The sequence below is a fragment of the Fusarium flagelliforme genome (genome assembly GCF_020744385.1).
Source record: "Fusarium flagelliforme strain FIESC 12 MPI-CAGE-AA-0113 chromosome Unknown B0J16scaffold_8, whole genome shotgun sequence".
Taxonomy (NCBI): Eukaryota; Fungi; Ascomycota; class Sordariomycetes; order Hypocreales; family Nectriaceae; genus Fusarium; species Fusarium flagelliforme.
The window spans coordinates 2,353,702-2,380,153 of NW_025763510.1; the positions used below are offsets into that span (position 1 = coordinate 2,353,702).

Genomic DNA, 26,452 nt, shown 5'->3' on the forward strand with positions numbered 1-26,452 from the left:
ACTAAGTGCCAATTCGCAGAACAGCCATTCGTACTAGAAGACATGCCGCTTAAACCTGCAGTGTCGACACTTGCACGAAACACCATCAAGTCAGCCTATGATGAGCTTGATCGCATAATCAGCCCAGGCGAAAAAGGCGATTTTGCCGAAACATCGCTTGAGGATGTCCAAGATGCTGCCATTAGATTTGAGAACCAACTAGCTGCTCGTCAGTCACTTCGAAATATGCGACGTCTGATGCCACTTTTTCGGGGTCTTGAACACTACTCCAAAGTCGCCGAAATATTATGTAATGGAACTCCGTTTATGCCTTGGATCTGGGCGCCAATTAGGCTTATTCTAAGAATAGCCTCGGAATACGTCGAAGCCTTCGAGACTATCATAAAAGGTTATGCGAGCATTGCTGAGCCATTGAAGCGATTCGAGATTCTTAGTAATGCTTTCATCAGTGAGCCAAGCTTCCAGCAGACACTGGCTGTGTTTTACGCCGATATCCTTACGTTCCACAAGCATGCCTACAAATTTGTTCGCCGCAGTGGTAAGCTGCCACCAATTGAGCTTCATATTATCCCATGATCTGACACCTCAACTAGGCTGGGTATTGACGTTCTCTACATCTTGGGGCCGTTTCCAGAGGCGTTTCGATAATATTATCGAAGACCTAAACAAACATGGTGCTCTCATCGACCTTGAAGCGAATGCTCGTGACATAGCAGAAGCTAAAACGATGCGAGAGAATATCCAAGAATGGAGAGAAGAAAGTGAGGATCGTGTCCGCCAACAAGACAGAGAACAGAATGCCAAGCAATACGAGTCCATCGTCTCTTGGCTCCAGGCCAACGAAACCGACCAGCTTGCTATTATCGATTCAATCTCGTCGGATACAATGGAATATCAGGGGACCTGTGCGTGGATACTTAAGAACAAAAAGATTGTTTCTTGGGCGGACGAGAAGCCAGATACGCCAGCCCTTTGGCTCAAGGGTTCAGCTGGGTCCGGGAAAAGTGTCTTGTGCACACAACTCGTCAATTTCTTAAAAGGAACGAAAACCGTGGCGTATCACTTCTGTTCGTACCTCTACAACTCGTCGACAATGTACGAACAAGTCCTGAAATCACTTATTCTTCAGATCGTTCGGAAGGATAGTGATATGATTTCGTATGTCTACACAACATATATTCTGGAAAGAAGATCATCTACAAACACGGTCTTGGAACAGCTTCTACAGAAGCTTTTAGCAAGCATGTCGAACGTACCCAACCAAGCATCGTATATATGGCTTATTATCGATGGCCTGGATGAATGCGACGCAGAGAAGCAAATACGCTTGGTGCGGCTTTTCAATCAGCTCATTGCCAAGCCAACGGTACCGGGGAGTACCATATGCAAAGTGTTGACTGCAAGCCGTGGCCCGTCAGAGGCAATGGAGAGATTGAGGAGAAAACAAATTATTTCGCTCGCCGAAGAAAAAGGCTCACTGGATGAAGCTATCTGGCAATATGTAGGTCTGAGACTTGAGACAATGCGGCCAGAACTTCGGCAGATTGATATGGAGGATTCTGAAGTTGAAGAAATTCGGAATAGTATTGTAAAGAAGGCTGATGGTAAGTGATAGACCCATCTCGTTATTACTTGCGTCACGGTCTGATAAATTGCAGGAATGTTTCTCTACGCTAGGCTTGTCGTCGACTATTTGACCAGCAACATCTTTTACAGCGGCGACGAGATGAAGGAATCGGTAAATCGGTTGCCACAAAAACTGACCGAATTGTACGTTATTGTTCTACCGTACCCTCGATAAACCCTAATAATGCCACTAGCTACCAGAGAATCCTGACGCAGACTCTGGTCGGGCTAGATTCTCGGTCAATTGATCGCATTCGATGCGTGCTGGGTTGGATTGCATTTGCAAAACGACCATTGAAAAAAATCGAACTCTTGTCCGCCATAACCTTCAGTCCAGGCGACCCTCAAGTCAGGCGTTTAGCACCCGAGAAGGTCCTTGATATCTGCGGAACACTTACTGAAGAAAGCAGAGACACTACATTCGCCTTCATTCATAACTCAGTAAAGGAGTAAGTATGGCCAGAAAGTGACGGAGCGAAAGCTGACCTGGTACCAGGTTCCTACAGACAGCGTCGACGAAAGTAGTTATCACGAGAGATCGGGCAGTTCAAGAGCATGGTATAGCTTCTATAACCTGTCTTCTCTCCGCGCTTGAGACATTTCGCTTGCATGACTTAGGACAGAATAAGAGCTTCCGTGTCGCAAAGGGGCTATATGGATTCCTGGCTTATGCTACCGACTTCTGGACCGAGTATCTACTGTGCTACGAGCCGTCCCAGGGATCGAGAGTTGAAGGCTCATCGGAGCCCTTGCTTCGTCTCGCTGGTCAACTGACGGATGAATTGGAAAAACTGGACCCAACAAATTTGGATAAGAGCGCCAGTGGCGAATTGGTTGACAAACGGCTGGCGAAGCTGCAGAAGTATGGAGTGCTCTGGAAACACATCGAACGTGCTCTCAAGGCAAGATCCCCAAAAAGCCTTGAGGCAAGGGTTTTCAAGACCCAAGGTATGTTCATCATGTTTCTCCTATTTATACTGACTCTTTCATACAGAAGAAGAAGTGATGCGGTATTGTTCCAAATCGCTGCCGCTCTCTGACCCGATCAGTGACTTGCTTACTTCGTACCGAGAAGCTGTTAAATTACGGGAATCCTTCACCCCTAAGGTGGCATGCATCATGGATGGATCTGAATCGCCCTGCAGACAATGTCACGTCTGCCATGTCTGATTCCCCAGCAAAACTACAATAAAGCACTTCAGCACCGATACTTGTACGAGGCTTTCTTTTGCCCTGGCCGATACAAGGCTTGCATCAAGGCACAAATTACCTTCATTGGTTGCTTCCTTCCGGTCTGTTTCTCTTCCATCTACCAAACAACACATCCCTCATGATAACCCTCTTCCGAGATGCATCTAAGTCTGCTGGCGTTGGACAGGGAAAGCCGTTTGCTGAAAGGCGTTTGGGGCTTGCGGTAGCTATAGCTTCTTTCTCAGTAACATGCACAGAAGGATTTGATGCGATGCAAAGCCTCAATTAAGGCTCATAGATAAAATTAATTTGATTTCAAGAATCATGAGTATTGTTTTTAAGTCGAATATTCCTTGTGAGCGACGTAACTAGAGTCATAATCGAGGGAGTTGATGAATCTTTGTCATTATTAAGCGCACTAAATGGTGGAGGTGGGGCACTTGAGAATATCCTCGGCTCTGAGCTAAGCAACCTTGACTATCTAACTCTCTCCTTGATCGAATATTCAGTCAACATGTGCGACTTTTCATGCTACGGAGGCAGCTGTGAAGAATGGCTTGCTTTGGAACAAACCTTGCCTCCAGCAGCCAAGCTCGAGATGCCGTCTGCCGATATGATCAGATTGGCCAACGAGGAACGAGAGGTTATCGCTAGGCAGTCCATGATAAAGCTGGGACCCCGAGTCTGTATACAGAACTACTCGATACCGTCACGAGATGGAACATCCATACAGCTACGCAGTTACAGACCGGTTGAAACTCCAGAGGAAGAGCTTACCCCACTATACATCCATTTTCAAGGCGGTGGCTTCATGTATGGTTCACTCGACGGCGAAGACGCGATATGTGCTCGAATAGCCGTCGGTTGCCAAGTAACTATCCTGAACGTCGACTACAGACATACTCCAGACTTTGCATATCCGACACAGTGGAACGATGCTGAGGATGCTTTCAAGTGGGCACACGACAACATGGACAAGCTAAAATGCGATCCTCGGAAAGTCACCATAGGTGGAATATCAGCTGGTGCTTGGGTCGCTGCATCTCTTGTACTCCAAAGACATCTCAAGAGCGATCTACCGCCCATCGCGGGTCAGGTTCTCATGATACCTTGTTTGGCTCATGTGGACTGCTACGAAACGCAGTTGAACAAGATGAAAGATCCTTCGATATCATCTTATAAACAAAATGAGTTTGCATCGATGTTCTCGCTCGCTGAACTCCGATGGTTCACAAGTCTTCTCAAGATCGAAAGTCCAGATGTGAACGACCTGAAAATCAACCCCGGTAATGCGGCACCTGAACACGTGAAGGGTATGCCGCCGAGTGTGATCGGTGTAGCAGGCTTGGATCCACTGAGGGATGAAGGGCTGTTGTATGCGAAGATGTTGAGCGAAGCTGGGTAAGTGATTATCGGTGTATCGGAGGATCTGGCTGACGAATTGTAGGGTTCCTGTTGATGTCAATCTGTTTGTTGGACTGCCACACGGCTTTCGATGTTTTGAGGAGAGGCTTTCTGCTTCGGAGAGGTGGGATCGTGTTGTTAAAGATGGGATTCGGTGGGTGTTATCTGAACCGGCGGCGAGTGATGAGTTCTGTGTTAAGACAGGATAGATCAAGCTTGTGTTTGGCTTGAAAGAAGATGTGCTGTGGAAGAATTGGTAACCCTAAAACTTTGTTTCAGTATAGACAACTCATTTTTAGAAGAAATAGAATCGCAGATAGATCAGCTTTCACGTTGTTAATAGTAGGCTTTCTCATGATGGCATCTTCCCAAGAGAGAGAGAGCAACATGTTGAATCACAAGAATTCAAGTCACGCGACAACCTTCCTTCTTCGAATGACTCGAGTCGAGATTATTGAGAACAGAATGGACCAATCAAATTGGAAGAATGGACGTAGAGAAACAGCCTCAGTTCTCAGACCAGGTGTGAAGCAGTTGATGTTTCAATACAGGCGCGGATAATACGTTACCACCCGGCCACCCCGGTCGACAACACAGATCCGAGCGCCGGAAATAGCACCAATTGTTGCGATTGGACGAATGACTGTCTTATCAATCTCAAATGGTCTCTGCAGGCCAAGACTTTGAGTACAACATAGGTCTATTTTTGCAGTCGTACTCAACATCAAGTCTAGAACCTGCCAAGACATATCGATACGAGACTAATAATTTCAGAACAGTTATCAAACCTAGAAACTCAGAACAGTTTGTCGTAAAGTCAGTTTAAGATATTTAAGAGTGCTTCACTAAATCCCAGTACTACCCAACCAAGGATATCAGCCTTAATAGTATCAGATCTCGTCACGGCTGATCGCCTGCCGAGACAGTACACCCATTCAAAAAGTCAAAATGAATCGCAACGGCGTTAGTAAGCGGAAACCGAAAGACGTAGAAAAAGTCAATTGCTCTCCCGTGTCAGGTGAGACAGGGTTTGAGATGCACGTCAGAGCGATTTGCGCTCAGATTCCTCCAGTTGGACATGTAGATGAGAGCAGATGGCAAGGATATTGTTTTGGCGACTGTGTTTTGCGCGTTTGACGTGAAGACTGTAGTAGGTGAATAGTTGCGAGGGTGGATGACTTGGCGACGGATAAGGGTGCCGAGTGTTGGTTTCTGGTGCTCTGATGCCTTGTGAAGATATCTGTAGATGCGTAAACAAGGTCTAAGCACAGTTTACGTAGGAAGATTGGACGTTTTCGAGCGTCTTTTCTGAGGCTATTCGCACTGACGGTATTAGAGCTATCACAGAAACTAGTAGACCACGTCACCAACCGCCAATAAAAGTTAGGTCTATTCATGAAGAAGATTCTTGTATCTCAGTTCAAAACGATTTCTTTAATTTTGTAAGCTGTATGGTACCGATTTAATGTATCTTTTCGTTCTGCTGAATATGGCTCATGGATGAATGGCATTAACGTTCAGATGAGCTCCACGTTCAACGTTGCTGCCATTTTCTCACAGCAAGCCCTTGAAAACATACCACTTCTAGGGTAACTATCACCACAGAGACTCCAGATCTCCATCCAATTCTTCGACATGGATAATTACAGGGACTGGGCGGCAAGCGGCTAGAATCGCCCACACGATTGCGACCACAGGGTAGCCTTGGATCCATGTCTTGCGTAATCCCATAGTGGGTCAACCCCAACGCGTTACAGGCCTGTCGCGTTACGAAATCACAACTGTAGCGACGTGGAGAAGATGTCTGCGAGTGAGACAAGAACTCAGCTGATCACGAGCCGATAGCCGAGGAATGATGTAAAACTGAGAATGTTTACTTGTTTCGTGAGGGATCAGCATTCACTACCTGACGATAGTTGTGGAGTCGAAGAGCCGTCAGATAGATAGATGGATCAGACGGAGAAGGGCGGATAGTTCTAGACTCTGGAAATAGATGTCAAGGAGACAACAGTGTACCTGCCTAACTAAGACGTCTAGACTCGAGTGTAACATTATCCCAGGTTTCGTATTACGACTACAGTCTACGGGTTTAAAACACCATCACATCTTGGAGATGTTACCTGTGGAGCATCAGAGTCAACAACAAACGAATATTCCTCGCAGTTCATCTGAACAATAATTGTTTATTCGGTAATGACAGACAACCATGATTTCATAAGCGGAATGCCGGACAGACTCCAAGCCAAGACTCGTGGCAGTATCAGATATCGAAGGAAACGATATGTGAGGTGTGATAAGACAAAACAACGGATGGGATGTCGATGAAGCATCCGAGCACAAGAGAACATCACTGGATAATGAGAGTAGAATTCTGCAGGAGGGGAGCAGAAATGTTTGAACATTTGTTACGCGAGATGGAGAATTGTTTCTATCAGCCAAGAGTTCAGTGAATGGGGAAATGGATATGCAGTGGAGGTTAGAAAAGCTTCAGTGGTTAACTGCCGGTCCTCCACTGAAAAAGACGAAAAAGACAAAAGATCTTCGAGACTGAGACACAAAGGGTCTTCCGGAACAGCTTCCATCCGCGCATTGAGCATTAATGACAAAACGCAACCCTCCAGGGTTTGACCTGTAGAGATCTTTACTATTTTCTTTTCAAGCTTAAAACGCGAAGCCTGCAGATCTCGAGTCTGACCAATTGAGTCACAGACTCTTGTTATTTTTCCGAGATAAGAGCCGGGGTTGACGGCACTTGTAGGGCACTTCAGTGCTAACGTAGCAGGCTAGTTAGGCCCTTCAGGCTACCTGTCTAGGCCTGTTAGAGGACTTCTATGGGGGTTGAAACACCAAAGTCACATCGGTTTTAGGAGCCTGTCGCGGGGAGTCGAGACAAGACATGGCTTGTTTTACATCACATTCTCGCCTCACAACCTTAAAATAGTTTATTATAACGGCCATCAATCGCCAAGAATATATATACGCTATGATATTCGTGAGTCTGTTCTCGCTTCTTCTTCTCGAATACTCTTACGCTCTCTGTTGCATCTAGGCTGGTACCTGGTTGTTTTCCTTTGTACTTTGTTTCCTTGTTTGTCATCGAGTGCATTCCATTCTTTAAGAGAATTCTATTCTCTTTTTTGAGTTGCTGTTTATTCAGTAATTCTATTAATTCTTTTCTTCCAACGTATACGAACTGAGACAGGGAACTGGTTTCCTTGTTCTTTTTTTGAGAAATTATTTTAATTCTTTCTCGCATCTAACCTACGATCTTTACGATATTTCTTTATTCAAGATGGATTCAGCCAAGCCTCAATGTGGATCGGAAGCGGGAGCTGAAGAGTACAATCTTGGCTTGCATGTCGGTGGTCTCTGTATGTTTCCGATTTACCCCAGATTTGATTTGCGACCCATTTTATTAACGATTGAATAGTTGCTGTTTTGACGGTTTCTTGTCTTGGCGCTGGTTTTCCAGTCGCTGCTAAGAGAATCAAATGGCTCAAGATGCCTCCCAAGGTTTTCTTTGCTTGCAAGCATTTCGGTACTGGAGTTTTGGTTGCTACTGCATTCGTTCATGTGAGTTGAAGTCACCAAGATATCAAGATTGACACACTAACGAGAGTCCAGCTGCTCCCTACAGCCTTCGGATCTCTCACTAATCCCTGCCTCCCCGATCTTTTCACCGATATCTATCCCGCTATGCCTGGAGTCATCATGATGACCGCCATGTTCTGTCTCTTCATGGTCGAAATGTACCTCAACGCCAAAACCGGAGGCCACTCCCACGGCGGTCCAACCGGCGAAGCAATCACCATCGCACCACCACCACCTGCTCGTCCTCAGCGCCCTCAGCGTCCCTTTCCCGAACAACAACAAAACTTCGCACACGCCCGCAACGATTCTTTCCGTAGCGACTACACCTACACCGAGGATGACGACCATGTCTCGTACGAGAAGGACATGGCCCGCGAGATGTACGAGAAGGAGACCAAGCCTTACGATTACTCCAAGACCAACGAGAACTCTACAATGCCTGCCTGGTTTGTCGTCTTTTACGAGCAGTATGTCCGACAGCGCTCTGAGATGATGGAGATGATCAAGGAGTCGCAGTATTCTTCCCAGGCTACTATCGATTCTAAGCCCAGCGTTGAAGTCACCCAGTCGTTCTTTGTTGATGAGGAGAACCAGATTGACGAGGAGACTTTCAAGCGCATGTCGACAAACATCACTCTTCTCGAAGGTGGTATTCTGTTCCACTCCGTCTTTGTCGGAATGACCATTGCCATGACCACCGACGGTCTCGTGGTTCTTCTCACTGCCATCATGTTCCATCAAATGTTCGAGGGTCTTGGTCTCGGATCTCGTATCGCTGCTGTTCCTTATCCCAAGGGAAGTTTCCGACCTTGGTTGCTTGTTTTCGCTTTTGGATGTACCGCGCCAATTGGGCAGGCCATTGGAATTCTGAGCCGAAACTCTTATGACCCTGAGGGTGAGATGGGATTGATCATGGTTGGAGTCTTCAACTCTATCTCTTCTGGTCTCTTGATCTACGCTGCTCTCGTCAACCTCTTGGTCGAAGACTTCCTCTCCGAAGAAGCCCAACACCTGATGAAGACGAAGGACAGAATCTTGGCCATGTGCTGGGTCTTCCTTGGTGGTAAGTTTGACCATCTACTCTTTCAGTCCGTGCATTGACTAACTTTTCTCCAGCTTTTGGCATGTCCGTTGTCGGTGCGTTCGCTTAAACGTCAAGAGCGTTTTACAACCTAAAACGATGAGATGTGAAACGCGTGAAGAGGATCCAACCGCCTTTAAATTTTCTTGGAAAATGCTCTTTACGCCATGTAAGATAATGACGATATTTTCTCTTGTTTATTTGCGTGCGAAAATCCTGTTTTTCGCCGACGGAAACGGTCGACATCAGAAGTTCAAGTTCTTGGGGGGTGTTTCGTCGGGATTTCCATTCTTTAGAATAAAAAATAACGAAATAAATTGATGTGAAATGATTCATTTCTTTTGGTGCTTGCGCATTGATATTTGCTGTGAAAAGGGAATATGGAAACGTTGATGTTGCATTTTGATGGTGGTGAAACGGCTTGGCGGTCGGCTACAGATCTTCCCCTTGTTTCATCAGGACACGGCAGTAAAATAAGCTCTCAGCTGTGGGAGAGTCATGTCACTTGTACTGGGCTCTTTTCTCGTTTCATCACGCTCATCCACTCTTGTTTGAGTTAGAATGCGAAAACTGAAGTGGGTATCATAACCAGCCTGCTATAACTTTTATCTAAATCCCTGTGTCTCGATTCGCCTTTTCCAATGCTTGCGTAGGAATTGTTTTACTCTATTCGAACAGAAAGTGTAGAATTTTCTCAAACCAGTTCCTAGAAGTTTGTTAGTGATGGAGTTTACCGGATGTGGATCGAATCATACTTGGGTGGTTGAGATATGTAATCCTTCTCATATGACTCAATAGGAGCCAGTGCATATTTGAGATCAATCTCAGTTGGCTTGTGAATCTTTGTCTTGTGCACAATCTTCCATCCGATATAAAGAACAGGGAATAAGCCGACAGAAGTGTATCTAGAAATGTTAGCTGCGTCGTGTCTACTTGATTTATGATTGATGATAAAGACTCACGAGAAGAGGAAGTTGGGCACATCCCACATGCCAGGCAAAAACACGGTATATCCACCAACAAAGACCATAATGAAGGTAGCCACAAGGCCGATGTACGCAGCATATGGCATGAACCAAGCCTTGTAGGGAAGGACTGAACGATCAAAGTTCTGTACCTTCATCGCGCGGTAGAAGCATAAGTACGTGAGACAGATGACGCAAAAGTTGATCAGCTGAGAGGCAGTGACCAGAGAAACGAACCAACTCAGTACAACAGCGGAGCTGTTTGATAACTGCAGGAAAGACAGCAGTGCAATAGCCAAGACGACGGCAACGCAGTAAATAGGGACGCCGGTTCTGGTACAGGTCCTTAGAAAGCGCGGGGCTTTTCCTTCGAGCGCAAGACCGTAAAGAGATCTCGTGGCGCAGAAAACGTATGAGTTACCAGCTGAAAATGCTGAAACAAGGATCATGGCGTTGACGATATGAGGCAAGACCTTGATACCGAGGCGATCCATGGCGATAACGTATGGTGAAGCTGCAGCTCCCGACTTTCCATCCCTGAAAGCAGCAATCATGTTGGGATCATCATATGGCACCAAGATACCCACGCACAGCGATCCAAGCACGAAGAAGCAGGTCAGACGATAAAATACCGTCTTGAAAGCCCGAGGAAGGATCTTGCGAGGATTCTCAGCTTCTCCGGCAGCCATAGCAACATAATCGGGACCAGAGATGGAGAAAGCTGCTTGAATAAGACAAGCCATGAATCCCACAAATTTTCCCAATGCGCCGTCATAGTATAGCGTATTGAAAGCTCCAGGACTTTTCCAGTAGGTAAATCCAAAAGCCTCACCTTTTGGATTTCCACCGACCATGACGATGAAAGTGAAAAAGATGAGACCAACGATCAAAATGACTTTTCCAACGGAAGCCCAGAATTCCGTTTCGCCGAAATACTGAATTGCCATGAGATTGATCAATGCGTACAGCACGATGATCACAGCGATAGTCGCGCCCACAGGAATTGCGTCTGTCCAGAATTGAAGAATGAAATGGCAGGCTGTTACTTCGAAGGGCACGAGGGCAGCTTCGAAAATGAAGAAATTCCATCCTGATGCGAAACCTAGAGCTTCATCGACGTAGACACCCGCAAATCGGACGAAGGGAGATGAAATTGGCGTGTATGAGACCATTTCGGCGATGGCCATAGTGATTGTCAAGACGATGAGACACCAGAAGGAAAAAGCGATGAAGAGACTTCCTGGACCGCCCTGCATAAGACCTTTACCAATTTGAACCTATTTCAGTCAACATGAAGCCATTCATAGTGGGGTAATGATGGGACATACAAACAGAACAGTACCGATAGTGCCTCCAATACCAATCAATTGAATATGACGACCCTTGAGTCGTCTATGCGTCTCATCTCCAAAGACATTTCGCTGTCCAATTTCTTCGTTTGTGGTGTTTGATGGGATTGCTTTGGAGTCCTTTTCGGGGTCATGGGAATAACCCGGAGGTGCATTAACGTCAGAAACAGCCATCGCGTGAGCACTTCCCAATTTTCGGATAAATGGAATGGGACAGAAAAGAAGCCTACAAAAAAAGAAGGGAAAAGAGACCACGAGCCAATACCCAGGAGAGTAATCTAGGGTTTGCGGGTAAATACCGCATCACAAGCCGAGGTGGTTTCTATCCTCGGTTCACTTCTCAATAAGAACAAGCAATTTAGTGTAACTTTTGTGCTCCAGTTCCCCCGTACGTACGGAGTGAGCCGATTCTTTGCGTCCTATTTCTGGGTATTCTGATTGGATCTTGTGTGCTGGACCCTTGCTTTAGGTGGCGGGTTTGCGGTCTTATTTAGATATAGCTCGTGGAGGAATAGCGGGTCTGGAGTCGAGACCGTTGATCACTCGCTGGTTGAGGGAGGATGAGACGATTGGCAGACTTGGCGGTCTTGGAAGGATTTTGAAATTGTGCGGAGGCGAAATCCTGGATTGAGATAATTGAAGTTGTTGAAAGTGAGGTATTTGTGGTCGTAGGATGAAGTGAATGTTTGGGATACTGTAACCTCGACAGCAGATTTCGGTATACCCGGTGGAGTTAAATCTTTCATACATTATTAAAATAGTAAATATCTAGTACTATTGACTAATTTCAGGTTATCGTTTTTTGGTGTGAACCTTGTGTCAAATTGTCAATGTCTCTCTGCACATTGTGATGGCTGTTCATCTCAATCAATATTGATACAAGTCAAATTCGGAGACGGATTCGCAGTTAAGTAGTCAAGTCACCTTACTATACTTGGTATTTCGGAGGAAGATACGTATATCAGATCATATCGTAGACTAAAATCGCGTGCTCATAAGGCTGGACTGGGTGGCTCAGGGATTTTCATCCTCCCGTCTTAATGTCCGACGACATACGCCAAGATGTATTGTGGCTGAGGGAACGAGACATTTTGCTGTCGATTGAACCAGCGCGTTTAGTACACAGATATCTGTTAAGAAATACCAAAGATTAAATTAACCATGAGACCTTGCAATACTGGTTTTGGTAGTGTTCAATACCGCGACCCAATCTTGGATAATCAAATTGATGAAAGGAAATTTCAACCCGACGTCGAAAGCCGACATTGAATGAATTGTCGTTTAGCTGTCATATCACTGAACTAAACATAAGTAGCTGATCACTAAAGAGTCATGGGCAGGATGCTGAGGTCGATCATCAGCAATGGTGGTTAAAGACGCTTTGATTAGCGACGCTGGTGATGTCCTAGGCTTAGTATTCTTAGAGCGGTGTAGAAGTAGTTTGGACATTGTTGGATCAGAGTTACCTTACGAATGACAATTATGTTTCTATGTAGCTCGAGAATGTATTATATAGATCTATTAAATCTATTACTTACCTCGAAGCCGGACCGTCGGTCATTGAATGGTATTACTTGGAAACGTCATTTGTATTGAAGTAGGGTTCTTGTCTCAAGTGATTCATCAGTTCCCTGCTCTGAACCGGATAGATTTGGTCAGATTACCGACCGCAACACCATTGCAGTGTCTTTCGAATACGACAGAATCTGTGGCGAGTTCTTCTTAGAAACTGTATTATCAATCGTTGGCAAAAACGGTCTGGAGTTACACTCAACGGCCCAACGACAGGCCGGCAAGGTGGCCTAAATTGATAGGCCGAAACCTTCTTGGCATACTTCGTATACCTCTCAGTAATAATAATAACAACCAGTGAGTTTATCAGAAATGTGACGGTAGAACAGGATATCGACCCAGCTTGCAGAACTTCGTCTCAAAGAAAGAGGGGGAGATATTGTTGCACCAATCTAAGCACTGGCCACAGTGGGACGTCACACGCAGTAAAAGGCAAGATATCCGACAGAAGAGAAAAGACTCTCTTGACCGGAGTATTCTCCGTTATCATGAGCGGGAGTGGGGGAGGGTTACAACGGGTGTGGCTACCGGTAGATCTTCTCCCTCGCGATCTGATAAGGCTAATCACGGCACTCAACCATGTGCAGTATCTAAGGGTTCACATTAAGGGTTTCTTCTCTCCCTCATATTTCCGATAGAATCATCTGCAGATGATCGTCACACCAATCAGAGTTTGTATCTGTAGCACTACCGAGTCACGATAGGTATCCAAATGACTACAGGCTCAGAAGGTCTACCGTAGCATTGCAGATCAAATATCGCTGCCTCTAACCGTGTCTCTCTTTGCAACGTGCCGCCTGAAGATTTCTCCTTTAGGCGGTTCGACCCGCCGATCGCAGCGTCGGGGTCTCACACGTCATTGCGGGCGTGGCTTGAGGGCTAGACTTTATTGGTCAGAGCTACCCTTGTCTATCCCGCTAAGACAAAACTTGGCACGAGGGACTCGAGGTCATTCGCAGGTCATTTCCCCATCTTCTTTTTCTCTTTCTCTTCAACTCAGTCGGTCAAGAACACCATTATTGATCGACTATTATATGTGAGGCAAAAGAGGAAAAAAATACTTATATGCTGTGAAATCTTCTCTTTTTTGTTCTCGTGATTGTGAGGAATTGTTCATTACTATCTGACCTACTCAATTATTTTCAACTCGTGCTTGGCGTACGTACACGAGTTTTGTACTCATCTCTCGTGCCTCTTTTTCCCCCTCCGTCTCAATTGGTACAACAACCATGAGATTCCTCGCAGTCGCCTCAGCCCTGTGGCTTACTCTCTGCCCATCCGTCCTAGCCCAAGACATTTCAGCTTCAGGCTCTTTATCCCTCAACTCCAACCAGCCCTCATGGACATTTGACTACTCCACCCCAAACGCCAACGACCAGAACTGGGTCGGTCTGTACTACACAGCAGGCGGCGGTCCCGTCGACCAGAAGAAGGGCTCGTCAAACTCCATCAAGTGGAAGTGGGCGCCTCGCTCTCAAGGCTCAGTGCAGATCGACACTAACAGCCTCGAGCCTGGTAACTACACTGCTTTCTTCCTTGCTCAAAACGGTTACACGTGGTTGGCGGAGCCGCTGCAGGTCATCAAGGGCCGTGAGTTTGGTGGGGATGTCAGCTTTATTGTGGCTGATGTCTCGCTTCCTAATGCCCGTGCTGGCGACAAGTACTCCCACAGCGTGAGGGGTCTTGTTCGTGGTGGAAGCAGTGATGTTACCTTTTCCAAGGAGAGTGGTAGTGCCGATTGGATCAAGGTTAGTGAGGACGGTATCATCTCTGGAACACCTAGTTCCAGCGCTGATGAAGCCGTTGTTACTGTCCGTGCTACTGGTCGTGATTCCGCCACATCCGCTGCCTTCAAGATCAGTGTTGCTGGCTCTGGCAATGCTCTTATCAGCACTCTCAAGGTCCTCTCTCTCAACATGTGGAACGGTGGTACTGGTGTGACCAACTACCATGACAAGCAGGTCAAGTTCCTCGCTTCATGTGGCGCCGACGTCGTTGGTATCCAGGAAGACCAGCAAGGTCGTCACGTCCCTCGTCTCGCAGATGCTCTTGGTTGGTACCACTGGTCCAGCGGTGGTGATGTCGGTATCCTTAGCAAGTACCCCATCACTCAAGACTACGGTGTCATTAGTGGCCCTGCTCGCTCTGGTGGTGTCAAGATTGCTCTTGATGGCACCAACAAGGAGATCAACTTCTTCGTCGCTCATCTTGGCTACACACCCTACGGCCCCTACGACACTTGCTTCGACCACTACCCCGTCGACAAGATCATCGAGCGTGAAGCTCAGTCTGGCCGCACTCCTCAAATGAAGGCCACCCTCGCTGGCATGAAGTCCCAACTCGACAACTCTGATGACACTCCTGTCTTCTTGGTCGGCGACTTCAACGCCCCCTCCCATCTTGACTACACCGAAGGTCTCAAGGAGAAGAACTGCGGCTACTCAGGCATCAAGTGGCCCACCTCCGTCCTCCCCGAGGAAGCCGGCCTCATTGACTCATTCCGCGTCGCCCACCCCGATCCCGTCAAGGAGCAAGGCATCACCTGGTCTCCCATCTACATCTGGAACGGAGGCCGACGTCGTCCTGAGCCTCTCGACAGAATCGACTTTGTCCTTCACAAGGGCAAGGGCCTCAAGGTTACTGACTCTCAGACTGTGGTTGTTGGCGAGCCCAAGCCTCAGCCCAACCACAAGGAGAATGAGTGGTTTTCTGACCACCGGGCTGTTTTGACGACTTATGAGATTTAAGAAATGGGGAGTATCGAACGACCTCAACGACGTTACGATTGAATATAAGTAAACAAATAAACAAATAACAAATATTTCAACCAAACTCTGCACCTATTGTGAATTTGTAACTCGCTTATTCCATAACGTTAGACAGCGGATGCTTTCGTTCCGTTAAAGTGGAGACAGAAGCCAGCGATGCAGCGGGCCATTATCATCCGTCTGATCAATTATGTTAGTCAGCGGATCGAAACCATCCGCTCAACGGGCTAACAATATCAGAAAATGCCAATCATGACGAAAAGAGGAAAGGGTGAAGGAATCTGACGATCCGCTGAACTACTGTAATCATCGCGAGAAGAACCTTTGTATATATATTGGCTTGTGCTTGCAAACATGGAAGGAAATCAACAAACTCACCTACATACATCACTTCACTATCCCAGCGGCACAGCAGCACCTTGACAACAGTTCCGATCTTCGAAACCTACAGCCATCATGTCTTTGCCTTGGAACACAAAAGAAGTCTTCGACTCATACAACATTATCGAAGAAACGCAAGTGCCCTCTCCATTCCCTGCTACCTTTTACTAACATCTTCCAGTTTCAAAACCGTCGACTCTCACGAAATCAAAACCGCCATTCTGGTCCCCAAGAACCTAAAACCCGGCTCTCATCCCGTGATCTATCACATTCATGGCGGCTTCCTAGTCATGGGCCACGCCCTCTTCGCTCCGTTCTTTGCAAAATGGGTTGACAAGCTTGCCCTCAAGAACGACGCCATTATCATCTCACCTGATTATAGGCTTTTGCCTTCTGCGAATGGTCTGCACGATATTCTTGAAGATGTGGAAGATGGATGGCAATGGAGCAAGAACCAGCTTCCTGCGGTTATGAGGGAGAAGTTTCCGGGTATTGAGTTGGAATTTGGACGTACTATGCTTGTTGGTGGCTCGGCTGGGTAAGTCTCACAAGTTTCGGACTCTTATAAGATTGTCACTGATTGATGGCAGTGGCTACTGCGCAACTCAGCTCAGCCTCTCCCACCCAGATGACTTCACCTCCCTCGCCCTAGTCTATCCCCTAATCGACATCGACGACAGGATCTTCACCGAAGGACCCCGCCCAGATGAACCCAACGTCCTGCGCTTCCCCAACGAAGACATCCTTCCTAAGGAAGACACTTTAGCCTGGATCGAAAAAGCTCGCCAAACACCTGCATCAAGAGCCGGTTTTGAACGAACGCCGTTTGCCGTATCCGCATGTCAAAACGGGATCTTTGCTTCGCATCTGCTCGATCCCAAAGGTTTGAACAAAGATGAGTTTCGACCACTTGCTAGGATTGAGGCTGGTGCCAGACTGTCTAAGTCAATGTAAGTACAGCCCCATACGATTTGATGAATAATGCGCTGACTTGGTAGGTGGATTATGCATGGTGATGATGACTCAACCGTCCATATCCGGGCATCTGACAAGTTTGTCAAGTTGGTAGGCGAGAAGTTGCCTGAGACGAGCGTTCGATATGATGTTGTTCCTGGGGAAGATCATGCTTTTGATTTCGATGAGAAGAGATGGGAGTCTTTTGAGGCGGAGGCACTGGACTTTGCGACCAAGGCTTGGTTGGCTTAAACCAAATGTTAAACACCGTTCTCAACAGCCAAGAGTGCGTTGTGCGCTTTGGGTTGTAATCTATCCTTTTGATTCTGTAGAACGCCTTTCGTAAATAACTCTTATCTAAAAAAGATCACTTTCCTTCACCAAAATATCCCTTGTAACCTCACTAACATCCCTCAAACCTGCTAAATGCATGTTCATCGTCAAATCACCACATAAAGCCCTCAAAACATGTCTCACACCATCCTCCCCACCCAGCGCCAACCCATAAGCATAAGGCCTTCCAACAAGAACACACTTTGCCCCCAGCGCAAGAGCTTTCATGATATCAGCACCACATCGAATACCACTGTCGAAGATGATATCGATCTTGTCACCAACAGCATCGGCGATTCTGGGAAGCATGCCGAGACTGCTTACTCCGCCGTCTTGCTGTCTACCGCCATGATTGCTCACAACGATTCCCTGTACACCAACTTCAACGCATTTCTTGGCATCTTGAACACTCTGGATACCCTTAAGCACGATAGGTCCATCCCAGTGCTTCTTCAAAAATTCAACATCTTCCCAAGAATGCGAATGTCCGGGGAATACGATTTTAGCCCATTCACGAGCCGCTGCGCCTAGACCAGCTCCTGCTGACCCACCCTGCGCAGCCTGATATACTCCACTGGGTGCATCGGTGATATCATATCCATGCTCCTCCTTGAACTTCTTCTTGAAAACAGGATCTGTGAGACCGATCTCGACGCCGATGTGATCAGGATGAATGAAGGGGTTGTAGCCGTTATCCAGATCGCTTGGACGCCATCCGAGGACGTAAGTGTCAAGAGTGACGAAAAGCGCAGTGTAGCCAGATTCTTTCGCTCTCTTGAGCATTGAGATAGTGATATCATCGTGTTCTCTGCTCGGCCAGTAAAGCTGGAACCACCGCGGTGCATTTTCTCCATTCGCTGCTGCTACATCCTCGATGCTGGTACTAGAAGCTGTACTCAACGTATAAGGAATTCCCAGCGACGCGGCAGCTCTAGCAGCAGCTGCTTCACCCTCAGGATTGAAGATCTTTTGAACGCCAATTGGCGCAATAGCCAGTGGGAAAGGAAGAGTCTGACCCAGCACTTTTGTCGTGGTATCGGAGAATTGCTCGTTTCCATTCTCATCCTTGCGACTGGGTACCAAACGATTTGGAATGATGGACCATCGGGAGAAGGAGTTGATATTGTTCTGATATGTCGTGCCATTGCCGCAGTTCCCGTGGATGTAGCCCCAAGATGTTGCTGAAAGTGTTTCTTTGGCTAGTGACTCCCATTTTGAAGGCTGGAATGTAAAAGCTGGTCGTGAAAAATGGAGACCAGCGTCAAAGATAGACTTTTCGTAGCCGAGAACATCTGCGCTTGGTGAAGGAGTCATGGTTGGTGATTATCGGCAAGGATTATGCGTGGTTGTAAAGTTCACATTTGAGGCTCTGCGGTTTTATAAGTGTACCCATTTATACTCGGCTATGCCAACTAATCTAATACTTATTAGCAAACCGTTTGATCATACACAACCAAGACCTAGAGCACAATGACGTCTGATGGTGCTATCTGCGGATATCTCGGAAGGATCGTTTCGATCGGCGTTCGGTACCTCCCGGCTACCTGCCAGCTAGCCACAAATATTAATATGACTTCCAAAACGATACCATCTTCCGCTGTTCGCCCGACGTGAAGGAGCAAACTCCATATTATCCGTGAAGGGGCGTTCGCTATTTCTTGTCGAAGCTTGTCTAGACAAATGACGTAGTTGACCCAATTTAACGTGCACGCACGTATAACCATTCCTCACGACATCGGAAGAATTGACCTCAAAAACCTAAGAGACGAAATAAGTTAGCCATGTTATGTCAGCTTAGAGGAGCTCTTAGACTACTTTATTATAGTAGCCTAAGCCTTGGAGGATAATCCTTCTGTTACTCACCTGCCATTGCCAAGGTGATTTGGAATGATGTAGAACTTTAGATTAGAAAGTTCCACAGTTCAGCCCGAACAGTTCATTATGAAATCCAAGCCCGGGAGTTTCTTGTTGTGCAGGCAGGAAGGGGTTGAAAACGAAGCTGTTCATCAACTTGTCGAAATCTAGGTTGGGCCATCCAAGGTCGGGCATATCGGAGAAGTCGATGGGTATACCATATTCGCTGAGCGTCACCTGCTCCTGGGCACCGAAAGTATTTTGTATGTGGCTTGCGGCGTCGGCTACCACAGTAACCGGCTCAGCCATGTTAGACTCGTCTGGCCCGTTAGTATTACAACCCGAAGGCTGCAGGGCAACAAACTCTCCCACATGTACACCTAATCGATCCATCAATCCGAGAAGGATCTTCATCATTCGTCTGGTTCCGTGACTGTAAGCTTGTTGTATGCTCAATACTTCCATACATAACCGCAGACCCGAGTGTGCCTGCGAGTCGGAGCTCTTCTTCTGTGCCGCTATGCGAATGAATATCGATGCACTGACGTATGCAGCGTATGATATATAATGCGGTGCAGTTTTGAAGCAATAGTGCTGCTTGTAAATCACCAAAATCGGATGGATTTCTAGTGCCTCGTTCACACAGTTTGACAAAGCAGTCTGCGCCACGGGCCCCGAGCCTGAGAGGTATGATCGCCAGATCAGGATCCTCGAACAACGGTACAGCGCTAAGAGCGATAGAGTGTGAGGCAGGACTGAAGAGTGACCCGTTGGATATGAGTAGGGCCACAAACGAGTAGGGGTTGTCTGATGACATAATTCCAGCTGGTAGTCCAGAGTACGCGCAAGCTCAATCGACTCGTTAAGTCCCATGGATGCGCCCTTCCCGGAATAAAGCTGACAGAGAATGTCGTCCACAACGATACTCAGCTTGCTCAAATGCTCAAACGTAGATATACCATATGTTGGACTCCCGAGGGTCATCGATTGGGTGGAGTACGTATGATTGCTGAAACTCTCAAGTTCTTCGAAGTCGTCAAGAAATGCGATGGGGACGTTTGTATCGCGCTCGTGTAGTCGGGTCGGACGACCCTGGTAGATGGACTGAACTTTGTCCATGACGAAAGCTGCCCAGAATAAACGCCTCTCTATTTCTCTAGCCTCGCCAGAAAGCAACTTTGATGACCCACGAAGCGAATGATCGGTATGGAGTCCAAGGTCGATTATCATATTGATAGCGAGTCCCATGTAATGCCATGACAAGCTCCTCTCATTACACCAGGAGAATAGAGCATCCGACATAACCAGCAAGGCTTGTATTGTAGTAACCTCGCTTTTGAAGAGACCCTTCGAACCGGAGCTATGCAGGATCTGCTCGAACTTGGCACGATATCGACGACCAGTGGCGTTCACTTCGGCAAGAGTTTGAGCAGCCGCCGCCTCTGCTGTGAATTGGGATCCAGCGAACAACATCGCGTAAAGGAGAAGTTCGGAGAAGTAGGGGCCATTGTTTGCCATGTCGCGCATAAAAGCGGTTCGATAGACGATAGGGCCCGTGTAAAGTTGGCGATTCCAGAAATTTGAGAGAAGATCCATGCCGACTTTCGACTCGATGCCTCGGAAGTTGAGTTTTCCTGCTCGTTGGTTGACACTCTCCAGCTGACCTATCTTGGGTTAGTGTGTATATCAAATGATTATGTAGTCCTCAGGGTATCAGATGAGTTGACCCCCAAGACCATAAGAGACGAAATAATTTGGTCACTTTATGCCAGCCTAGACTGGCGCTTAGACTATTCTATTTTGGCAGTCTAAGCCTAAGAGGACAATTCTTCTGTTACCCACCTCGGAGTATACGCACGTTGTCGTACTGTTTCGGCTAGCAGTTGATTCTTAATGGATTGAGTGGGATCATTGTCCCACTTCTGGGGCGGGTTTGTACCAGATGTACCACTCGGAGTGTAAATATCTCCAGAAACTGTATCCGATGATCTGATGGCAGTACCACTCGAAGGACCGTGGAATGCACTACCCTCTGGCTGGCCAGTAGTTGTTGGAGAATAGTCCAACGTCTCGTTTTGGCTCTCTTCTTGGCCGGCTGCATGCTTTGATATAGTTGTCTCATCAAGCCTGACTCGTTTCGAAGCGCCATGGCCTTGGTGCAATTCTGAGTCTACCAGACGCAGTTGCTCGCGTAGACGAGCATTCTCTTTCTCGAGCATGTTTATCCGAGCATTAGATGGCCTGTGAGCAAGTTAGTCCGCCGTTCTCACTGTCGCCAAGTCTAACTCACCTGGCATGCACAGGTCTTTCCGTATATGTACATTCTAAGTCTCGGGCCTGGCAGTTCTCGCACTTCGGCTTCGCGTTGTCACAACCCAGCTAAAACACGTTAGCAAGTGCCGCCTTCCAAAAGCATGAGACGAAATCATTCGTCACTTTATGCTGGTTTAGATAAGCGCTTAGGCTACTTTACTATGGTAGCCTAAGCCTTAGAAGACAAGTCTTCTGATACCCAGGGATATTCTTCTGACATACTTTTCTTCTTCGACAGAAGTCGCAGGCTGCCGATGTTCGTTGAGGTCGAGTATTTGACCGTACCATAACGCCGTAACAAGTGTTGATGAAATCCTGGTGATGATCAGAAAGATTTACAAGATGGTGGGCAATGAAAAGTGATCACAAAGAATTGTGTGATGCAAGAAGACGGTTCAAGATTGCTGGGATGACAAAAGTGGAGCCTAAGGGTCTTGCATCATCGCCGTGCAATGCCCGCTCGGAGAAGGAGCTACCAATCAGTTTGAGATCCTAGCGGCTTGAGAAGGCAGGCACGATTCTTTCGAATTGTGCAAAATTCTTCAACGAGAATTCGCACCCACTATACCTATGGCTCAATCCATTTTTCTACCGTAGTAGCACATTCGTTTTGGCCATTATCGCGACGGAACATTAGAGATGTCACCGAATCAACCCCTGCTCGCAATGCATGCCCAAACCGGTTGTCATCCACAGCCTTCAAGACTTCAACACTGAGAGGTTGAATCAACCATTAGATTAGACAACGCGAAATGGTCGCAGAATTGATATTCCATCAGCTGATTAGCAATCCTTCCATAAATATGCAATGAAAGGAAAATCCAATGGGGTGTAACCTTGGAATTGCGCCACAGTTCCGTTTTTAGTGCCCGTTAGTGGCGGCGAACCCTAATTCCGACTTCAACGTCCAAATAACTACAACTACTCGGCAATTGACGGCGTTTCAAGGCGTAATTACACTCTCGAATGGACTTGCTGACAGTCAGAGCGCGCTATAAGGCAACGGAAAATTATTGGATTACCCAAGATGAAGGCTGAGTCTGCCCAGAACGCCCAGCTCTAAAGATGAAACATCGATCACGGGTCGTTGATGAACCGGGGCTGATGCGCCCGATGGAAGCGGACCTTGTATCCCTTCGGGGCATTGCCCAGAGACTAAATGATGACTGGTGGATCGATGCTCGTTTATTTGAGCTTTTTCGAATAGACTGGTGGATCGATGTTTATCTTTGCAGCCCTATGATCTTGTTACTGGCCTACCTCAGCGCGATGACTTGCTCCAATTGATGTCGGAGAAGGACTGCCATGGTGGTCCCGAATTATTATATGTACGCAATGAAACACGCAGGTGTGCATAGATCGTTGACAGATCTCATCTCTTCATTAGTATCCATAGTGTTAAGGATTTTCCCACTTGCCAAGCTGCCAAGTCCGTTTGTTGGCAAAGCGAACAAGGGTCCGTAGATTGGAATGGTCCTGTAGGATTCGATCCCTGGATACCTAGTACCTTGGCTCTCTCTGGTAGGACTTTGTTTAAATGGTACTCGGCGCCGATGTCGCGTGTCGTTTTGTTTGTTTCCGTTCTTGTCCACATTGCTTGACCATGATGTCGCTGTCAACAATGGCTGCTAGACAATTGTTTGTCTTCCTGGCGCTTTTGTCACTGGGCCAAACTGTTTTCGCCCTCTTCATCAACCCACCACCAAGAGAGTCCGACATAGATAACCCTCAATATGAGTTAGGACAAGAGATAAAGATCAGATGGACCACCAATGCCGACTTCACGGACCTAACTTTGTGGCAAAGCGGCACTGGTAAAATGTATACTTTGCAGTGTATGTCTTTCCAATCCTTCTCTGACTACTGGTACGGTGTTGATTGACTTGAGTATAGCAAACAGCAAATCGCAGGATTATACCTGGATTGTATCATATCAAGGAATCGATCCTGCCGAGACAAACTCTTTTAGCTTGTATTTATTCGAGCATGGTGAAACAGGGCCATTGTTCTCGAGTCATAGGTTCAACATCACCGACCCGAAAGCTCTAACAACTTCTGCGTCTGAGGCCACAACGACAAGCCTGTCGCCAACCGAGACCGAAACATCCAGCCAGGCTACCGCTGAAACAACCTCCGAACATGCTTCATCATCATCCACTGTCGTAGACGAACCTTCATCGTCATCCTCCGGTATAGAACACACTAAGTCTTCGGGGCCATCGTCGGGTGCTATTGCTGGAATAGTAGTTGGCTCAATCGTGGTAGTGCTGGGAATAGCAGTAGTTGGGTTTATGTTATGGCGAAGGAAAAAGGCAAAGAAGGCTTCAGAATCAACGCCGGAGATGGAAGCTGCAAAATATGCGCCTGTTCAAGCTCCTCATGACAATCGAGTTCATCAAGGGCCATACGAGATGGGGGATCCAGCGCAGGCCCATGAATTACCAGCGACAGAATACAATCCTGGCACCGGTGGTAGGACATAAGGGCGTCGGTATTTCGATTTTCATTTTCAATTCTTAATACTAGATGTTTCTAAAAATGATATCGGGCTATTCCTCCGCCCGGTCTAACCTCATGTACGCTGTGTCCCTTTTCTTTAATGTAACAACTGAGTCAGGTGTACCAAACGATGCGTGCCCGTCAATACTTCCATCAGATTGCTTCAAAAGTCCATACTGAAGCCTTTGTGACGCTAGTGTTTCATTCAGCGGTTTTGAACCAGTGCAATTCCCCTTGGCAATAACATCCAGTTCCGAGTTTCGTGTTGTGCAAAGAATTCCCGAGAAAGAATTACTGTGATTCACCCCGTTTGCATACAGAGCGTATAGCCCCGTAATCACTATTAACAGTGAAAAGGCCACGCCGACGAAATACGAGACTAGCAAGGAACTTGGTGTGTACGAGTACAAGAGTTGGGTTGTTGTTACCGTGATCAATGCTGAAGTATATGTCATATTCTTTCTCGGGTATAGTGGGTCCTGATAACTGTGAAGGGTTAGATGCGTCATTCTTTTAACGCCGTGCGGAATGGACTTGATCAAAATCTTACACAGCTGGTATGCTTGGGAACAGGCTTAAAGTGGCCTGCTCACTCAACCGTTCAAAAGCTCGTTCCATGGATCCTCCGGGGCATCTACCCCTAGAATTGGCTGGAATATTCGTCAATGCGTCCCTTATCTCGGGGCACGCCACAAGCGCCGTCTGTAATACTTTGCTTGAAATGTCGTATGTAGGATAGGCACCATTCCGCCGAGCTACATAGCTACCCAAGATAGAAGTCAACGCTTTATACCATCCTGCGTACCCGACGATGGCCGGGTTTTTCCCCCACCCAAGCTCCATTTCTCCATCCCTTTCCGGTCTTAGAGAGTGTAGGTGTCGTACTTTGGTGATATTCGATTTTTGTATACCATTTGTGAACTTGAAATCTACGGTGTAGGTTGTATTCCATACTTGACAACTGAAGTTCCTGTAAGATGTGGCCACGAAGATGTTGTATCTATAATCACCTGGGGGGTCGACAGTGGCGTTATACCAAGTTGTGGTTATGTTTGAGGGCAGAATTCCCGCGACGTTCAGTTCGTCAAAGAGCGTCTGGTTGACAACACTGCCGCAACGGAGGCGGGGGCCGTCAAACTTCAGGGAATAGCTTGAGTTCTGGTATTCTGGCGTCATAGGAAGGACTGTATTGGTATATAGAGCCGCTATAACGGTTCTGTATGTGTCTTGGCTGCTGTCGTTGAATCCTCCCAGTCCGTTGGATGGAGTATAGGAGAATTTTCCCCAATCGATTAGAGGTACATCACCTCTTATCGTCTCTTCTGATGTGAAATCGCCAACAGTCAGACTAGCTGGCGGGGCTATGGCGCATAACGGAATACACCTGATAACCTTTGTTAGCTGCAACCTGCCAAGCTCAAGCTTCACTCTCACCATATAGCGACTGCAATGAGAACACATGAGAAGGCATGGCGATTAGTTCTGGCGCTCAAAAAGCAAGTGGGATCAGATAAAAGACCCATTACGTTGTCTATGCTTTTGAAGGTCAATGCCCGGCTTCGTAGGATAGTCCAAGAGTACTGTTGGTAGGCTAAAGCAGCGCTTGCACCAAGGCATGCTTTAGAAAGGAATGCAAGACCAGTACCGATCCGGATGGCCCATTCTTGAGGTATTCTGGTAATGGGTTGTCTATCAAGAGATTGGTAGTAAAGATGGTGTGCCAGAGCAGCCAGAATACCTGAAAGAAACAGAACAACTATGCTGCAAGGAGAAGTCCAGTGGATCCGACCAGTACTCTGTGTCATTTTAATAGAAGTGTGTATTCGGAGAAGATTAGCGAGGAGAGTTGAGTGATATTCCCGTCTGCTGCTGATGCCAATCACCACTTTTAAATAGAATCCTACAGCCTGATTTCCCTGTCATGTGACACTTTTTGCTGCTGCCGAATCCTTCTTATGCGCGTTGGCTGAGTTCCGCATACAGTATGCACTTTGTACGCTGTATCTCAAAGCTTGATTGGCGGACAAATGCAGATATGTTACACAACGGGGACGGATGGAGGTGATCCTGTCAGCAAAGGCCCGATCATATACACATTGGGTGTATCCTATATTTAGGACTTTGCCACATCCTCTTTCTGAGCTGATTTTTTTAAACCCAGTGAAAAAGATAATATTGAAGGTTTAAAAAGTGTTTCTTCGATAAGGGGTTCAGAACAATTTGCTCCCATGCCAATTCTTTCTAACGATTTTAGGAAGTGTATAAGATTGCAACTGATCTAGGGCACCAAATTAAAAGCGAAATCTGGAATATAGTTCCAGGGTCCAGCGAGTATTTATCGCTACTGGGCACACGGCAGATGGAATCTGTGGCACGCGCAGGCGCCCTTGATATTTGACGGTTAATACTGGTGATAAGATTTTGATATTGGTGGAAGCTGATATAGAAAGACACATCGTTGGTCTGTTCTACCTTCTCGAGCTAATAAAACTCTTAAAAATGTCAAGTGATGGACTTCGACATCTTTCAGAGTATTCAGGTTATCCCGGGAACAGAAAAATATCGATGGTT

At 46.9% G+C, this 26,452-nt stretch overlaps 10 protein-coding genes across 10 annotated transcripts; 6 read left to right on the forward strand and 4 right to left on the reverse strand.

The window, feature by feature from the left end:
* Window positions 1-42: 42 nt before the first annotated feature.
* B0J16DRAFT_312026 (uncharacterized protein) lies at window positions 43-3,137 on the forward strand (the record flags this gene model as incomplete). The annotated part of the gene is made up of 5 exons (XM_046125027.1): window positions 43-538; window positions 594-1,604; window positions 1,659-1,788; window positions 1,821-1,998; window positions 2,133-3,137. The coding sequence occupies 5 exons, from the start codon at window positions 43-45 to the stop codon at window positions 2,664-2,666; spliced, it is 2,349 nt and encodes a 782-aa protein (XP_045978231.1). The 3' UTR covers window positions 2,667-3,137.
* Window positions 3,138-3,304: 167 nt separating this feature from the next.
* Window positions 3,305-4,567, forward strand: B0J16DRAFT_351064 (Alpha/Beta hydrolase protein). Its single transcript, XM_046129130.1, has 2 exons — window positions 3,305-4,218; window positions 4,265-4,567. Exons 1-2 carry the CDS (start codon window positions 3,332-3,334, stop codon window positions 4,428-4,430), a joined length of 1,053 nt encoding a protein of 350 aa, XP_045978232.1. The 5' UTR covers window positions 3,305-3,331; the 3' UTR covers window positions 4,431-4,567.
* Window positions 4,568-7,513: 2,946 nt separating this feature from the next.
* Window positions 7,514-8,963, forward strand: B0J16DRAFT_406279 (Zinc/iron permease; the record flags this gene model as incomplete). Its single annotated transcript, XM_046132949.1, has 4 exons — window positions 7,514-7,592; window positions 7,652-7,794; window positions 7,846-8,875; window positions 8,929-8,963. The coding sequence occupies 4 exons, from the start codon at window positions 7,514-7,516 to the stop codon at window positions 8,961-8,963; spliced, it is 1,287 nt and encodes a 428-aa protein (XP_045978233.1).
* Window positions 8,964-9,455: 492 nt separating this feature from the next.
* Window positions 9,456-11,520, reverse strand: B0J16DRAFT_419141 (amino acid permease/ SLC12A domain-containing protein). The gene is made up of 4 exons (XM_046133805.1): window positions 11,187-11,520; window positions 9,856-11,135; window positions 9,649-9,798; window positions 9,456-9,599 (listed from the first exon to the last, which is right to left on the reverse strand). Exons 1-4 carry the CDS (start codon window positions 11,379-11,381, stop codon window positions 9,560-9,562), a joined length of 1,665 nt encoding a protein of 554 aa, XP_045978234.1. The 5' UTR covers window positions 11,382-11,520; the 3' UTR covers window positions 9,456-9,559.
* Window positions 11,521-13,752: 2,232 nt separating this feature from the next.
* On the forward strand, window positions 13,753-15,611 carry B0J16DRAFT_351070 (Endonuclease/exonuclease/phosphatase). The gene has a single exon (XM_046129131.1). The coding sequence runs from the start codon at window positions 14,009-14,011 to the stop codon at window positions 15,524-15,526; it is 1,518 nt and encodes a 505-aa protein (XP_045978235.1). The 5' UTR covers window positions 13,753-14,008; the 3' UTR covers window positions 15,527-15,611.
* Window positions 15,612-15,698: 87 nt separating this feature from the next.
* On the forward strand, window positions 15,699-17,219 carry B0J16DRAFT_376475 (Alpha/Beta hydrolase protein). Its single transcript, XM_046130766.1, has 4 exons — window positions 15,699-16,062; window positions 16,110-16,466; window positions 16,519-16,878; window positions 16,927-17,219. The coding sequence occupies exons 1-4, from the start codon at window positions 16,004-16,006 to the stop codon at window positions 17,132-17,134; spliced, it is 984 nt and encodes a 327-aa protein (XP_045978236.1). The 5' UTR covers window positions 15,699-16,003; the 3' UTR covers window positions 17,135-17,219.
* Window positions 17,188-18,825, reverse strand: B0J16DRAFT_198922 (FMN-dependent dehydrogenase). The gene has a single exon (XM_046122926.1). It carries the CDS (start codon window positions 18,527-18,529, stop codon window positions 17,240-17,242), a length of 1,290 nt encoding a protein of 429 aa, XP_045978237.1. The 5' UTR covers window positions 18,530-18,825; the 3' UTR covers window positions 17,188-17,239.
* A 295-nt stretch (window positions 18,826-19,120) lies between these two features.
* Window positions 19,121-21,700, reverse strand: B0J16DRAFT_406280 (fungal-specific transcription factor domain-containing protein; the record flags this gene model as incomplete). The annotated part of the gene is made up of 4 exons (XM_046132950.1): window positions 21,605-21,700; window positions 21,360-21,448; window positions 20,928-21,310; window positions 19,121-20,733 (listed from the first exon to the last, which is right to left on the reverse strand). The coding sequence occupies exons 1-4, from the start codon at window positions 21,668-21,670 to the stop codon at window positions 19,121-19,123; spliced, it is 2,151 nt and encodes a 716-aa protein (XP_045978238.1). The 5' UTR covers window positions 21,671-21,700.
* Window positions 21,701-23,003: 1,303 nt separating this feature from the next.
* B0J16DRAFT_406282 (uncharacterized protein) lies at window positions 23,004-23,865 on the forward strand (the record flags this gene model as incomplete). The annotated part of the gene is made up of 2 exons (XM_046132951.1): window positions 23,004-23,217; window positions 23,276-23,865. 2 exons carry the CDS (start codon window positions 23,004-23,006, stop codon window positions 23,863-23,865), a joined length of 804 nt encoding a protein of 267 aa, XP_045978239.1.
* A 562-nt stretch (window positions 23,866-24,427) lies between these two features.
* B0J16DRAFT_406283 (uncharacterized protein) lies at window positions 24,428-25,686 on the reverse strand (the record flags this gene model as incomplete). Its single annotated transcript, XM_046132952.1, has 2 exons — window positions 24,428-25,265; window positions 25,316-25,686. The coding sequence occupies 2 exons, from the start codon at window positions 25,684-25,686 to the stop codon at window positions 24,428-24,430; spliced, it is 1,209 nt and encodes a 402-aa protein (XP_045978240.1).
* Between the last annotated feature and the right edge of the window lie 766 nt (window positions 25,687-26,452).

Coding starts and splice junctions, on each gene's coding strand:
- B0J16DRAFT_351064 (XM_046129130.1), top strand. CDS start 3,332: ATGTGCGACTTTTCATGCTACGGAGGCAGCTGTGAAGAATGGCTTGCT. Junction 4,219..4,264: donor AAGATGTTGAGCGAAGCTGG/GTAAGTGATTAT, acceptor GACGAATTGTAG/GGTTCCTGTTGATGTCAATC.
- B0J16DRAFT_419141 (XM_046133805.1), bottom strand. CDS start 11,381: ATGGCTGTTTCTGACGTTAATGCACCTCCGGGTTATTCCCATGACCCC. Junction 9,799..9,855: donor GTGCCCAACTTCCTCTTCTC/GTGAGTCTTTAT, acceptor TAACATTTCTAG/ATACACTTCTGTCGGCTTAT. Junction 9,600..9,648: donor TACATATCTCAACCACCCAA/GTATGATTCGAT, acceptor ACAAACTTCTAG/GAACTGGTTTGAGAAAATTC.
- B0J16DRAFT_351070 (XM_046129131.1), top strand. CDS start 14,009: ATGAGATTCCTCGCAGTCGCCTCAGCCCTGTGGCTTACTCTCTGCCCA.
- B0J16DRAFT_376475 (XM_046130766.1), top strand. CDS start 16,004: ATGTCTTTGCCTTGGAACACAAAAGAAGTCTTCGACTCATACAACATT. Junction 16,467..16,518: donor CTTGTTGGTGGCTCGGCTGG/GTAAGTCTCACA, acceptor GATTGATGGCAG/TGGCTACTGCGCAACTCAGC. Junction 16,879..16,926: donor GCCAGACTGTCTAAGTCAAT/GTAAGTACAGCC, acceptor CTGACTTGGTAG/GTGGATTATGCATGGTGATG.
- B0J16DRAFT_198922 (XM_046122926.1), bottom strand. CDS start 18,529: ATGACTCCTTCACCAAGCGCAGATGTTCTCGGCTACGAAAAGTCTATC.